The sequence below is a fragment of the Monodon monoceros genome, unplaced genomic scaffold (genome assembly GCF_005190385.1).
Source record: "Monodon monoceros isolate NGI ecotype Baffin Bay Population unplaced genomic scaffold, NGI_Narwhal_1 Super_Scaffold_18, whole genome shotgun sequence".
NCBI classification, from domain to species: domain Eukaryota; kingdom Metazoa; phylum Chordata; class Mammalia; order Artiodactyla; family Monodontidae; genus Monodon; species Monodon monoceros.
Genome location: NW_021703774.1, coordinates 138,170,098 through 138,184,482, shown reverse-complemented (window position 1 = coordinate 138,184,482; position 14,385 = coordinate 138,170,098). Strand labels below are relative to the sequence as shown.

The 14,385-nt window shown below is 35.6% G+C and overlaps 1 protein-coding gene across 6 annotated transcripts in view; it reads left to right on the top strand.

Moving 5' to 3' along the window:
* The window catches only part of OSBPL9 (oxysterol binding protein like 9), a 171,008-nt gene that overhangs the window by 113,232 nt on the left and 43,391 nt on the right, over positions 1-14,385 (top strand). For all 6 annotated transcript variants that reach the window (XM_029229110.1, XM_029229112.1, XM_029229111.1 and 3 more), the window contains one exon: positions 13,754-13,849. In XM_029229110.1, coding sequence (XP_029084943.1) covers positions 13,754-13,849 — 96 coding nt within the window. The remainder of the gene's footprint in view (positions 1-13,753; positions 13,850-14,385) is intronic.

Here is a 14,385-nt window from a genome sequence, read left to right as displayed (position 1 = left end):
CAAAACCTAACTAGTCTCCTTGTCTCTAGACTCCTTCTACCCATACTCTTTATCCACAGTCAGATCCCACTGAGTTACTGCTGTGCTTAAAATCTGTTTTGGCTCCCCCTTGCCAAAGCGCAGATGCTGGGAATGTTCTTTAAGGCCCTTCACAACCTGGTCCTAATTTATTGCTCTTGAGTGTGGACTCAGCTGCAGGCGGCCTACCCGAGGCATCTACTCTAGCACTGTGAGCTGTTAACCATTTGGAACATGGCATAGCCTCTCATAGCTCTTGGTCCAGTCACAGCCTTTCCCTCTTGATTAGAATTATAATTGCTTAGCATTCAATCAAGTGATAAATCTCCACTTCTTCCTTTGACATAACAGTTTGCATGTTACTTTTTCTTTGATGTCTTTCTTCCTTCAGGCAGAGAAAGTTAGAATTACTATTGTCCTTCATGTGCTACTACAGCACTTTGTTCATACTTCTGTACTATAAATTTTTGTGCACATATCTGATTCTTGGATTAGACTCTAACCTCCTTTATTCCTAGGGCCTTTGCCCTTAGTCCAGTGCTTGGTACATTGTGGGTGCTTAGGGGATCCTCATTAAATGATCAGAATATGTGGCTTAATCATGTCCCAAGTGTACAACCTTTGGCTCAGTGTACTGGAGCTGGGTTTATCCCTGTGAGTTAGAAATGTTTGCTAAGTCACCAAGCTCCCTGGTTGCTGTCACACCTGAGAGACAGGACTGGAGAAAATGTTTAGAAATAATGTTACAAATGGTGAGCAGATTTCCAGGCAAACTCCTCCTCCCCCAACCTACATGACCTCTGATATAGTTGAAAGAATACTAGCAGCAGTACCAGCACAAATTGGTTCTGTAGTAGTTAGTGTCATAGGAAGAAGCATGTTGCTGACTAGAGAAGTCAGGGAGACTGCTTAGAAGGGGTGAAATCTGATCTCATTCCAGAAGATTAGGTAATGGTAATGATTAATTATAATTGCTATTATCTGTATTGTCCTTAAAGATGTCCTTTGAAGGCATTGATAGTCCCTGGCACATAACAGATGTTCAATGAATATTTGTGTTATGAAAGAAAGGTAATGGTTGCTCTGTGTGTGTTGTGGGACAGGGGAGATACTTGTAGCCCTTTCCACACTGGAGTTCATTTATTTCTGGAAACACCTTTAAGAACTTTGCTTCTTTGCTATATTGACTTGAGCAGCTAATTTTGTTTTTTCTGAACTGTGCCACTTCAACCAAGTTATTCTGCTTACTCGGTTGTTTCTTTGCATTCTCTGCATTCCAGAGCATGTTTTTAAATCTGGTTGCATTAGTCTTCCTCATTCAGTTTCAAGGTTACACTAAATTTTTGCTTGTGTTTTAACATTTGTTGTCCTACGGTGGAGGACCTGGCTGCAGTTACAACCTGTAAGTTCTTATTGTCTTTATTTAAAAGAAATTAATTTTTTTAGAAAGTAAGTGGACCCCAGGTTTTTCCAGTATGATGAGGTATTTACTCACCTGGTGAATATGGTCATTTACCTGGATATACTGGCTTCACAGAATCTTAGAACTGGAAGGGATCTTAAAGTTTTAATTTGGCTTCTACCTATTTTTATAATGGAGAAAACAGTTTCAGAGAAGACAAGTGACTTGGCCAAGGTCACACAGTTAGAGATTAGAATAACTAGGACTACAGCCTATGATTCTTGCTCTTTTATTAGCTCTAGAGAGAATTCTGATGCTGCTATTCATTCACTGCTCACCTCACTCTCCAAGTCCCAGTAATTTTTCCAGTTCAGGCACTAATTTTGGTTTCCTTTCAGATTCAGTACCCAGATCTGAAAAATAGCATCTTACATACTTCTCCAAGAGAATATCATTCCTTATTTGGATTCCTTGTGCTTTCCAGTCTCTCTTTGTGCTTATATACTGGTTCCAGAGTCTGGGAAGATGGCTTTTCTGGTTATTCTCCATTTTCCTGCAGATTCATTCTATGCCCCTCTCTACTCCCTGCTTCAGGAGGCTGACCTTTACAGCCTGTGTCATCTGGAGTTCTTTATCCTCTGGCTTTTCGTAGGATTTAGCCAATGGGAGGATGGAAGATAGAAGGAAGAAAAGAGAGAAGCTTTGGGGTATTTATTCCTCTTGCTCTTTCTCTGCTTCCACGCATTTGTAGCAGTGGCTACAACTAGAGTGTTCTGTGAGCCTACTTGGATTTACATTGTTTCACTCCTTGTTCCTTCAGGCTTGGGAGTGGTGAAGGCTTCTTGCTGTTCCTGATTCTTGGGTACCTCAGCATCCCTTGTTAGTTTCCTTAACCCTGCCCTCATTTCTCTAGTCACTTGGTTAAAGAGTTCAAAAATCCCATCTGATTATGATGTTTCCCGCCCCTGCCCACTACTGTTAATAATTTCCCCCTCCCCATTACTGTCAGAATCCTACACTCTAAAATGCTACCTCTGTGAAGCTTTTTTCATCCCCTTAACTTTCTCCTTTGAATCTCTTAGTATCTTTCTCATAACACTTAATCTACCATGCTTGAATCAGTTATTTGTAGACAGATTTTTATCTCCTGCTACACGTTTGAAACTCTTAGGGTGCGATCTGTGTCTGCTTCATCTTGGCATGTCCAAAGCATCCAGCACAATGTTGTCATAGTCGTAAAAAACACCCAGTGAATAAACCATTACTGTAACCCTGAATTCTAAGCCCAGAGTAGTATGTATAAAACTGTGCTCATGAGACTTGGTGGGAGAGAATGAGTTTCTAGAAGTTTGTTTCAGTTGTTCAGCTGGTCTTGCTTCTTGTACTGCCTGGGTGGTACAATGTCTTTCCTCCTGTTCAATTTCTCTTTTCTTAAAAACTTTCAATTAGCCTTAAAAATTTTCAGCATCCATACTTGTAATATAATAAATCATTAAGAATAATTAAATGTTATTTGTGATTTTTTTCCTGAGCACTCTGGTTTATAATCTGCAAGAACTTATTTGATTGTTTTTTTATGTTTAAATCCTAACAGTTAGGTACATTTCAGAATTTCTTCATTCATTTACAAAAATTTTATTGAGCATTTGCTAGAAACCAAACACTAGCCTGGAGGATACAGTAGAGAACAAAAAGAGTCCTGTCCTGTCGGGCATATATTCTAACCATATTTTAGACCATTTTGATAGATTTCTGACAACAATTAGGGTAATTTTGTACTGCACTTTTAACAGCCTTAGCAAAAACAACCTGTTTCCTTCTGTTTGATGTTCACTGGCAGCTAAAATTAGATATACAAAAACTGCTTCAGCATATATGATTTTTAAGGGATAAATGCCAAACCAGTTACAGAATCTGTTCTTTCCAATTCAGGGTTGTTGTTTTTGTTCTATTTTGTTTGGTTGTTTTGTGTGAGAAATAAGCCATTTAGTACTGATTGTCTGTTGGCCTGACTAGCTTATCATTTAACTTCCCTTGGGTGTTTCATTTTCAGTTTGTTATATTTTCCTACGTAGAGAGATCCAGTTTTGTTAGAGGAATATATTAGGTTTTGTTTGTGAGAACATTTCGTAATCAAATTTTCAAGTATTATGAATGAGTATGAGAATTCTGCAGTTATTTCAAAACTTGAACTATTAAAACATTAAGCTTAAGAATTCATGTGTTTAATGTGATTTTTTCCCTCATTATATGTAGAGCAGATTTGCATAAAACTTTCCAAAACTTCCGTTTTTGGTGGACCCTTGAAAACAGTGAGAGTTTTTGCTTTTCAAAATGCTGTGAAGCTTTGACCCACCTCCTAGAGAAATGGAAATAAGAACAAAAATTAACAAATGGGACCTAATGAAACTTAAAAGCTTTTGCACAGCAAAGGAAACCATAAACAAGATGAGAAGACAACCCTCAGAATGGGAGAAAATATTTGCAAATGAAGCAACTAACAGAGGATTAATCTCCAAAATATACAGGCAGCTCATGCAGCTCAATATCAAAAAACAAACAACCCAATCCAAAAATGGGCTGAAGACCTAAATAGACATTTCTCCAAAGAAGATATACAGATTGCCAACAAACACATGAAAGGATGCTCAACATCACTAATCATTAGAGAAATGTAAATCAAAACCACAACGAGGTGTCACCTCACCTCACACTGGTCAGAATGGCCATCATCAAACAATCTACAAACAATAAGCGCTGGAGAAGATGTGGAGAAAAGGGAACCCTCTTGCACTGTTGGTGGGAATGTAAATTGATCTAGCCACTATGGAGAACAGTATGGAGGTTCCTTTAAAAACTAAAAATAGAACTACCATATGACCCAGCAATCCCACTACTGGGCATATACCCTGAGAAAAGCATAATTCAAGAAGAGTCATGTACCACAATGTTCACTGCAGCACTATTTACAATAGCCAGGACATGGAAGCAACCTAAGTGTCCATCAACAGATGAATGGATAAAGAAGATGTGGCACATGTATACAATGGAATATTACTCAGCCATAAAAAGAAACGAAATTGAGTTATTTGTAGTGAGGTGGATGGACCTAGAGTCTGTCATACAGAGTGAAGTAAGTCAGAAAGAGAAAAACAAATACCGTATGCTAACACATATATATGGAATCTTAAAAAAAAAAAAAGTCCTGGTGAACCTAGTGGCAGGACAGGAATAAAGATGCAGACGTAGAGAATGGACTTGAGGACACGGGGAGGGGGAAGGGTAAGCTGGGACGAAGTGAGAGAGTAGCATTGACATATATACACTACGAAATGTAAAATAGATAGCTAGTGGGAAGAAGCCGCATAGCACAGGGAGATCAGCTCAGTGCTTTGTGACCACCTAGAGGGGTGGGATAGGGAGAGTGGGAGGGAGACATAAGAGGGAGGAGATATGGGGATATATGTATACGTATAGCTGATTCACTTTGTTATACAGCAGAAACTAACACACCATTGTAAAGCAATTATACTCCAGTAAAGATGTTTAAAAAAAAAAAATGCTGTGAAGCTGAATGACAGGCAGTAATCTGAGGTTGGGAAGGGGAAGAATGTGTATTTTTTGCATCCCCTCTAGTAAGCAGCTCAGAGCTTATTTAAGATCCTGGAATGACTTAACCCAAGACTTTTAATTTTAAAAAAGATACTGTCAGTAGCCTGACCCACCAGTATGTGAAAAAGAAAAGCTTTGGCTGATTGCCGAAACCACATGGTCAAGCAGCGCTTTGTTGGGGGGGTCATGTAGTAGGTGTTTTTGTTTTTTATGAGTGTGCTTTTTTGAATGTTGACTCATGACCATGGAATTGGCAGGAAGGATGTGGGAAGAAAATTAGGTATTCTGCTTTGTTTTACTGGCCATTTTTCTTCTCAGCATTTATTCCAGTATAGCGGTGATTGCTAATTTTCAAGTGCATGGGTTTTTTTGGTTTTTGTTTTTGCTAGTTTGTACTTTATCTGTAAATAATGTTATAAGCTTTTTATGCTGTATTTTATTTTGCTTGGAAAGGTGTATCTGAGCAGCTTCAGCGTTGCCAAATTTGCTCTCTCAAGTCATTTTAGGGTTTGGTAGATAATTTTAAAATAATAATGCTGATGATTTTGCAAGCTAAAACAGTTATAAAATTTTTGAATCATATTTATAACCTGCACAGTTTCTGAATACTTTTTACATAAAGTTTTTGAATTTAAGTAAATAGATACTTTAAAAAATCAGACATCATGAATGTATAAAGTAAAAATTAAGAGTCCCTGTCTTAAATGCCCCTCTTTCTCAATTGCACTCCCTAGGAATAACATCTGCATCTCATGTGTTTTGTTTCATGTGTTTTATTTCCGGTGTGTGTGTGTGTGCCGTGCATGTGTGTGAATAAAATAACTTTTATGTAACTTCTTTATTGTTCGTGTCTCTATTTATCTAGAATAAGGTATGCCCTCAACCACTATTAATTGACGTGAATTCTGGTGTTTATTTTACCTTTGTAATTTGCTTTCTACATTCAGAGGCTGTAAACTATTTCAGTTTAGATTTTTTTTTTAAGTAATTTGCTGCATTCTGAAATCTCGAGGCAATCCTGTATGCCTTCCAGACTTTTATATCTCTAAAATGCTAGTTACAACCTTTATAGAGAGAGAGAACATATAATTTATTGTCCAAACTGGGGCACTTTGAGAGTGAAGGAGGCTGCTAATAATTTTGTTGATACAACAGACATAACTAGGGATATCCCAGACAAACTAGGTAATGGTCACGCAGTTTACAAACTTCAGGTTTTTGTTTGTTTTATTTACTTTTGGCAATAACTTTCGTATGACTTCAATATTTTTTATATTTATTTATTATGTATTTATTTTTGGCTGCGTTGGGTCTTCGTTGCTGCGCATGGGGCTTTCTCTAGTTGTGGTGAGCGGGGGCTACTTTGTTACAGTGCGTGGGCTTCTCATTGTGGTGGCCTCTCGTTGCGGAGCACGGGCTCTAGGCGCGCTGGCTTCAGTAGTTGTGGCACGTGGGCTCAGTAGTGTGGCTCACGGGCTGTAGAGTGCCGGCTCAGTAGTTGTGATGCATGGGCTTAGTTGCTCCGCGGCATGTGGTATCCTCCCAGACCAGGGCTCGAAGCCATGTCCCCTGCCTTGGCAGGTGGATTCTTAACCACTGCACCACCAGGGAAGCTCCATATGACTTTACTGAATAAATTGGGAGAGTCATTTGGAAAGACAAGCTGTCAGTGATTTAAATAGAGGAAAACAGTACAAAATCCCAAACCTTGCCTGTGCAGTTGTTTGAGTAGCCAAATCACTTTATGGAATCAATATTAGTGTTTTGTTCTGTAAGTCAAAAGGTTACCTAACACTGCCAGTATTAGATGAAGAGATCATGAAGAGTAAGCAGTTGTGCTAAGAGTTATAATAAAGCTAAGGAATTTTGGCACCCATGTCTGTACCTGATTCCTGTTTGACAAGGCAGCTGTTTTCTGTCCCAAGTATATGAGCAATTCAGATTTGTGTTGTTTTTTGTTTTAAGAGAAGCTATTTTCTTTGTAAATTTAAAGATAAAAACAATTTTATTTTTCAAAGAACTAACGGATTTTCAAAAATCAGATTATTTTATGGAAAGGGGGGGCTTTCTTTATATTGTTTGACTCTTTGGTACCAAGGTAATAATTGAGTACAGTTTACCTTTTGTGGTTCAGGCATAATACCTGATACTTTTCTGAACATCTTATAGGGAATTTTGTTTTTGATCTGTTTTGCAAGACTGTATTTTATCACTTGTTTGTTCTTCATACCTTTTTTATTACTATTTATTTTCTTGAGTTCATCAGCTTACTGTTTGTATTCCTTTTTTAAAGGAATGTTAAATACAGTTTAACCTACGCTTGTATCCTTTTCTTGATTATACTTCTCTATTAAAATTGCGTATGTTTTGTGTATTACCTAGTTGTTAATTCGTTTTGTTTTTAATCCATCAAATATTCATTGAGGACCTTTTCTGTCTGTTAGGCACTAGTTTAGGGCCTTGGATACAGTGGTGAATCCTGGTTATTTTCAATTCCACATTGTGGAGAGGAAATAGAACACCCACTACTGTGTTACTTTATGCATATTCTTTCATTTCATCTATCCAACAACTTTGAGTGGTTTATTATTGTGTTCATCCCTGGATAAGGAAAAGGATGTAGAGAAGTTAACTTGGCCAGATCATGTAGGTAATTGGTTAGGGACTTGCAGATTCAGGATTTAAAACTAGATCAGTCTGACCTTAAAGCTGGTGTTCATTTTTGGTATACCGGGCTCCTTCAGGCATTTTTTAGATTAAATTTTAGCCTCTTATGCCATGAATTCTTTTCAAATATCATTGTGATTTAATAGAGAAGTGTAATGGATTTGAAATCAAAGGGCTGGGTTGAAATCTCAATTTTAAAAAAACCCAGCTGGATGATTTGGGAAAGCACTTATGAAATAGGGTTAATATCTATCTACCTTACTGTGTATGTTATAATAATGAAATAAGAAATAATATAAAGTATCTAGCAGAGGACCTAATATTCTGGGAAAAAAATTACTGTGCATCCGTGGTGAATCCATGGTGTTAGAACTGTTCATTTAGAACTATGGAAAAAGGCCTTATCTTTTTTGGCATTCTTGGGGTACCTAAGCAGTTGTTGATAAGATAGCTATAGCTACCATTTTGATAATAGAGACCCTATTTTGGAGCCTTAGATTATCAGGACATTGACTTAGATGGAAAATACCTTCCTGAAGTTACATCCGAGTAAAGAGTTTAGTAATAGGCTCAATTTTATGGACGTTTTTGAATTGATAATCTTTACTCCAAATGAATTGGTAGTTGAGTGTTCTTTAGCGTTAAAAATAGGGGAAATTCTTACTCTCAGAACTTTTCTATATCTCTAAATTCTGTTTTCCTTTAGCTGAAGTGAGTAAACCTCGGAGACAGCAGATTATAAATGTTTCCAAATTTTCAGTAATCCAAGGAAATCACATGTTAGTATACCACACATAAAATCATGGTCTTACTAATATTTTTGGTTTCTTTAATATATTTTTTTCATCATTAAAGCAACTTTTGAGTCATTTGGTAAGGAGACAAAATGGTGTTATTTCTCAAAAAACTTAATTTGCTAATAAATTTCTAAGGAACAGAAAAGCCATTAAGTTTGGCATAATGTTTATTTATCTGTTTATTTTTCAACTTGCCACTTGCTGCTCATGTACCTACTTTTCCTCTGTATAGCTACAGATGTTTCTCTTATAGTTCCTTTAACTAATTATTGATGTCAGACGCACAGCATAGTAACTTTCTATTCTCTCTTTTCCTTACCTTTATGGAAGATCAGTACCACACTTGCTTTTTTCCAGTCTTCTGGTATCTCTCCAGTTCTTGAATTTTCAAAAATAATTGTAAGTGATTCAATTGTAAGTATGCCCTATACTTCTTTCATTGGATGAAAGCGTATCTGTGATGCATGTCATCTCAAATTGCTAATTGTGAACATAAACTTTCCAAATACTCTTATATTTAATCAAAACAACATTTCTGCAGAGTTTTTATGATTTTATTTATAGGGTGTGTATTTTTCTAATTTTTAAAAATCATCTACTTTTGTCTGGATTTATGCCATTTTTCATTAGGAGTCTTATTTTCTTTGGTGTTTTTCCTTTGTTAAATTTTTAAGCTGTTATTCCCTTTTACAGTTCTACTACTGATAACTTATTTTGTTTTCTTGTTATTCTGAACTTTTCTATGAGACTTATGTGGAATAATTTCTGTATTTCTCTCTTCACAACGTATTTTTATTATATACTATTTTGTCCTGTATAGGAGGAAGCACTGAGTGTAGGGTACTTAGTCCTTTAAGTTTTTGCTGTGAAATAAGATTTTATATGAAAATGATTACTCATTTGTGAATTTCTTTTTACAGTGTTATTCAGCCATAGCCCTTCCTGTTCTGCGTTTTTCTTCTCAGTTCCTTAAATTACTCATAACTTTCTTATTTCCTGATTCTGACCTCAAGACCTTAAACCACCTTTTCCCACCTTACCTCCACTATTCATTACTCTTCCTCTGTCAGCAGGAATTACTTTAAAAGCTTTTACTCCTTGCCTCAAAAATTGCCTCTTGTACTGTTTTACTAAGAGTGTCTCTCCAAAGTAGCTACATATGAAGTATAATTCATATGTACTTCAGAAAGTATTAAAGACATCCCTTTTAATACTCTTCTTTTTAATGGCAGTAAAGTATTCAGTTATGTGTATGTATAAAGTATAAATAGTGTTCAATGTCCCAATTAAAGTATTCATAGAAATTCATTTAATTTTGCTGACATTTGTTAGCTTTGAAGTACCTTCTGAGAAAAGTGATGCTGTTCAACATAAGTATTAGAAAGATAGTAGGAAGTACTTACATACAGTTTTGAGGCAGTTTAATATTCTTCTATCATTCTAGATATTTTTGAAATTCCCCTTAAATTGGGCCAAATGTCTGTCTCTATATATACATATACATATACATATATATATTTAATCTGGATACATAGGTCTTGATTGATACAGAATTGTGTGTTACTCTTGACTTCATATACATACTTTAGCTTTCTTTAATTAGCAAATTACTCTTGCAAACTGAGACTGTTTTGTTTTTTAGCATACTCACCACTTAAGTGGGGGTTTTTTCTTTACATAGATTTCTAATTTTATGGTTTAATTTCTATTGAGTTTCTTCTAGTTTAACTTTTTTTACATCACAGACCATTTTATCTCTATTTCTCTATAATAGTCATGTTTAATTTAAACTTTAAATGAATTCATACAGAAATCATCAAGTTAGAACTATGGATCATCAATATAGTAAACTAGGGAGCAGCAACCTCTTTGGTCCCGATTGCCAAAAATGCAACATAACCACTTCAGTTGCTACTGCAGGACAAAAGAGAAGGAAAGAAAGGGAGTGAGGGAGTAGAAAAATAGAAGGAGAAAGAGAACAGAAAGGCAGGGGAAATATAGGGAGACGTGGTCATGGAGAAGAGTGGTATCATGGCATCAGCAGTTGCCAGAAGCTACAATCAGTGCAACACACATTCACTCAACAATGAGCTAGCCTGGAGTCGAGGTGCAGGGGTATAGTGCTGAATGAATGGCAGTTCCTGCCCTCGTGGAGTTTATAATCCTTCAGAGAAGTCAATCAATTAAATATTTAATTATGATAAAATGTGATATGTGTTAGATAAAAAGGCAAGTACAGAGTAGTAGAATGTACATCTGCTTGACTCCCAACTAGCTTGTTCTCAAGAGCTAAGTGTCACCCTAAGAAGTATGAAGTCACACTGTTTTAAAGGGTCTACCTGTTCTGAGTTCTTTTCAAAGGAAGACAAACCACTCAACATGGTAGAGGACTGTATTCTATTTTTATGACCTGTTTGGAAACAAAATTCCATTTAAAAGGATATGAATATGTATAGTGCCTTATATCTTAAATGTTTAATGGAAAGAGGAATAGTTATGACTTTAAAGGGATTTTGTGAAATAGTTTATGTTAGGAGGTACTGAGTTCCTTTTCTCTTGAGATACTCAGGTAAAGACTAGATGACTTTCAAGGACATTATAAAAGTAATTTATATGAGTGGGAGGCTGGACTAGGTGGCCTTGATTCTGTGTCCTGAGTCACAATATGTAGTGAAAACTTATACTTTCTTCTAGTGTATTATTCTTACAAGACTTGAGAAAACAGTTTAATTACTGTCAGTTGCTTGTCCACGGTAATAATAAATGCATACATGTTATTGTATTGATTTAAGATGGGGAAACTATATATGTAGATTTTATTTTAAAGTATACCAGAGACTTATGGGTTACTGTGCAAGGGAGCTTTAGGCCCGTTCTGGGACTTTAAGCTAATAACTGTTGTTACAAACCTCCCATTATACATTACATAAAGAAAAATGGATTGTTGAGTAGATCTTTGACTTGGATGTTACAATGTGTGGTGTTTTAAGGGTAAAGGACCATTGTAGAAGATGATATCTAGGGGGAGGAAGGTCTGACAAAAGAGCCAATGTGAGGTTCACATGATTATAGAAACATCAAAGAGTTGTTTTAGACTTAATTTCAGATCTCAGTAATATAAATCTAATTTTTTCCATTTATTTATTGGGGGATTTTTAATCGGATATAGTGACTTGTTCAGAAGGATATATTAATTAGATTTCTATAGTGGTAGTTCTAAATGGATTCAGAAGAGGGAAAATTCTTGAAGATCACTTTTTCTCATTTAGATCCTTCACCTTTATACTCATTTATGAATATGCCATTGACCTTTTTAGTATTTAGCAAGAACAATGTATTTAGCTGATTTTAACTGGGTTTTATAGTTAAATTATTGATAGTTATGTTATATTGCCCTGTGAAACAAAACAAAACAAAAAGCCAAGCAGTCCTTCCAATTTTCCTGTGGTACAGTAACATTGAAAAGAAATCACTCCCTACTTTCTTAGTACAGTACTGTGGTATCTCTGGGATGTGATGGATTTATCCTTTCTTTTCCACATCTTTTATTATCATACTCTACATAGTAAATGTTTCTAAAATGATGTCTTTGGGGTTATCTTTAAGAATGAAGATGTTTAACTACAATTTTATAAATATATCTGGATTTTACTTATATTGCTTCTTATGATTTTTCTTTCTTAAACTTTGTTTTTACATGACATCTCTCATTGGAAAGGGGTTTTTCAATACTCACTTCAAGCAGTTTCTCAACATGTATGTAAAAATAAAAAGCAGTTTTTTTGCCTTTGAATTTGAAAAACAAAATGCATTACAAGATTAGTTGTGGACTTAGGTTTTTAATGCTTTGATTAAGAATTTGAATTTTAGTTTGGGAAGAATAGCAATAGTATTAGTAGTAATTGACAGTGTTAGTAATTGTAGTCTTTAGTAGAGGTCGTAGCTGCCACACTAATAGTAGTAGGAGGAGGATGCCTGTATTTGGCAGGTAAGAAAATCGTTCAGAGAGACGCAATATATTGGTAGTGGCTGAGCTGCAATTAGAAACCAGAAACTGCAATTTGCCAACCCATTGTTTTTTCCATAATACTATACTGTCTCAATCTGATGTTTGAGATCATGGCTGTGAAAGTGCTTTAATAATGATAAAGTGTTAGGCAAAGATGAGGTGTTGGTTTAATATAAAATGAACTCTGGCCTCAGTTGACTAAAATGGGGAATGTGAAATGATCAGCACGTTTTGGCAAAAGGCAGGAGAGATAAAACAATTGAAAGTCAAGTATGGTATGTTGAAGCACTATATTTCACCCATTTAGTACAGAGTTTTGTGGTTGGGTTGTGATTGTGACATTAGTGGTTCCCGACCCTTATTTCCCTGTTTAACCCCATGACTTCTGGGCATGCAGATATGGCAAGATGATAGCCTTGTTCAATCTCAGACTATTTTGTCTTTTATACTCAAGACTGATGTATTTTTCAGTTAAAGATGATTAAGAACTCAAAACTTTCTTTGGAATAAAGTTAAAACATAGGAATCCCGTGCTCTTGGAACTTAAAATTTTTAGCGTACAAAAAGTAGGACATGCAAATGCTGGACTGTTAAACTGAGAAATAAGTGGGCCCTCTAAATAAATAAACATTTACACCATGTCCAGAGTGTAGTGTTCATGCCAAGGGTGAAAATGAGTAGGGAACTTAGACAGAAGTGTTGTCACTTTCACTTAGGGAGGACCCTCTTAGAGGAGGTGAGAATTTTGAGTTTTCGTCTTTTTTTAAAAAAAATAAGGGAGGAGGAGGAAAACATCAGAGCTAATGGGGTAGTTTAGGGAACAGGAGAACTAAATAGTGGGAATATGAAGTTGAGATTAAGGGACTGGAGGATTGAACTGAACAAAAAGTAGGAGGGAAATAGGAGGTAATCTAGGTTGTTTTGTATATGTACCTTTAGCTAAATTACTGTTGCTTTGGAGCCCATTATGGGGCTTTTGGGAGAGAAGAAAATGATTCTGAAAAAGCAGGATAAATTCTAATTTGAACAGCAGCATATGTAATTGATGAACAGGGAACAGTGCTAGAAGTTCATGAAGGAGATTGATGTACCACTATTCTTAGAGAATTTAGATAATTTAAATAGACCTATTATTTATGTAAAAGTACTATTTTTAATTTAGAAAAGTGAGATGTCATGTATGAAGGGTGAAGTATCTTTTGTACTATTAGACATTGCTGGGATTTATTGCAGTTTTTTTCCCTCTAGGGTTTGGATTCAGGATTTGTTCCTAGTGTCCAAGACTTTGATAAGAAACTTACAGAGGCTGATGCTTACCTACAAATCTTGATAGAACAGTTAAAGGTATGGCATTTGATTATATATTGAATTTATATAAAGTAGTAAATGTTACTGAGCTTGATTTTGAGTAAAAATAGTTACTTGATGTTACTTTACAACCCTTACTGGTTTTTCAGTAGTTTTTAAGCTCACCTAAACATAATTAGAAGAAAATAAGACAAGATTAGATTCATATTTTGTTTCAAAGTTGTGTGAAACTGGTAAATTTTAAGTGGCTTGATTTCTAAGGCCATTTTTCATTTTGGGGGAGTTGGGGGATTGAGAGAGTTTACTTCTCTACTTCCTTTATCATTATTAAAATTGTCTCCTTCAACTCCCACTTTAAAATTAATTACAAGCAAAGCTCCTGGAAAGAACAAGGAATGTTGATAAACTTGGATGACAAGGCAGAAAAAACTTAGGTTTGAACTGATATTATAAGTTCTTAAAGTCATATGTTTTCTTTTGCTTGTAATTCTACCAGAGTAATTGATCATGACTGTTTAAAATAGTTCAATAGAATCTGACTTGATAACAATGCCTTGAAAAAATGCGTGTTA